The following is an 858-nucleotide window of genomic DNA, read 5'->3' on the forward strand; positions in this document are numbered from 1 at the left end:
AGGTGTGTGTGTGTGTGTGTTTGTTTGTGTGTGTGCTTACCTGTGTGTGTGTCTCTCAGGTGTGTGTGTGTGTGTGTGTGTTTTTGTGTTAACCTACTTGTGTGTCTCTCAGGTGTGTGACAGTGACTCCGAGGACGTCCTCCTCCACTTCCTGTTGTGTGTCTGCAGCAGTGAGGTTGTTTGTCGTCCGGTCTCTTTTACCTGCAGGAAACTGACCAATCAGAGATCAGAAGGTAACAACCACTGGGCTCACCTGTCATACTTATAACTTTATCCTGAATCATTGTTTGTTTGTTTGTTTGTTTGTTTGTATCAGAGGTGAGGCGTTTCTGTCGAGGAGACAGAGACTTCCTGACCAGAATGACCTGTCCTCTGCAGCTCACCTGTGTCCACCTGGACACTGACCCGCCCTCTGCACCTGGACTCTGATTTAAGTCAGCACAGTTGCTTGGATCAGGTCAGTCAGGTGTGGTCCACGTGGTTGTGTCGGTCCAGTCATGATGCTTCTCTACACTTCCTGTCAGAGCCCCTTTCAGAATAAAAGTTCTTCAGCTGCAGTCCGTGTGTTCGGCCAGCGGGGGGCGCCCTGACTCTGAGCTCTGAACCTGKTTGACTCAAGAAATCGGTTTTAAAACTATAAAATCTAAATCCTGTTGGTGTTTTCTTTTTTAACAAAGAACCGCTTCAGGTTTGAGTCCAGATCCAAATTCAGATCAAACACTTCCTGTTTTCACTGAATGATTGACAGGAAACAGCTGCTGGATTCAGGAGTTTCTGAAGGTTTTATTTTCACTTTAGAATAAACTGAAACAAACGGCTCGTCCCTCATGTCTGAAAAAAACCGACGCCATCTGTCCA

At 46.6% G+C, this 858-nt stretch overlaps 1 protein-coding gene across 1 annotated transcript in view; it reads left to right on the forward strand.

The window, feature by feature from the left end:
* The window catches only part of ctc1 (CTS telomere maintenance complex component 1), a 25,774-nt gene extending 25,121 nt beyond the window's left edge, over positions 1-653 (forward strand). Inside the window, exons 24-25 of the mRNA XM_014024383.1 lie at positions 113-233; positions 317-653. Of these exons, the coding sequence (XP_013879837.1) occupies positions 113-233; positions 317-429 (234 nt within the window). The 3' untranslated portion in view covers positions 430-653. The remainder of the gene's footprint in view (positions 1-112; positions 234-316) is intronic.
* The last annotated feature ends 205 nt before the right edge of the window (positions 654-858 follow it).

The sequence above is a fragment of the Austrofundulus limnaeus genome, unplaced genomic scaffold, assembly GCF_001266775.1.
Source record: "Austrofundulus limnaeus strain Quisiro unplaced genomic scaffold, Austrofundulus_limnaeus-1.0 Scaffold420, whole genome shotgun sequence".
Lineage (NCBI taxonomy): Eukaryota > Metazoa > Chordata > Actinopteri > Cyprinodontiformes > Rivulidae > Austrofundulus > Austrofundulus limnaeus.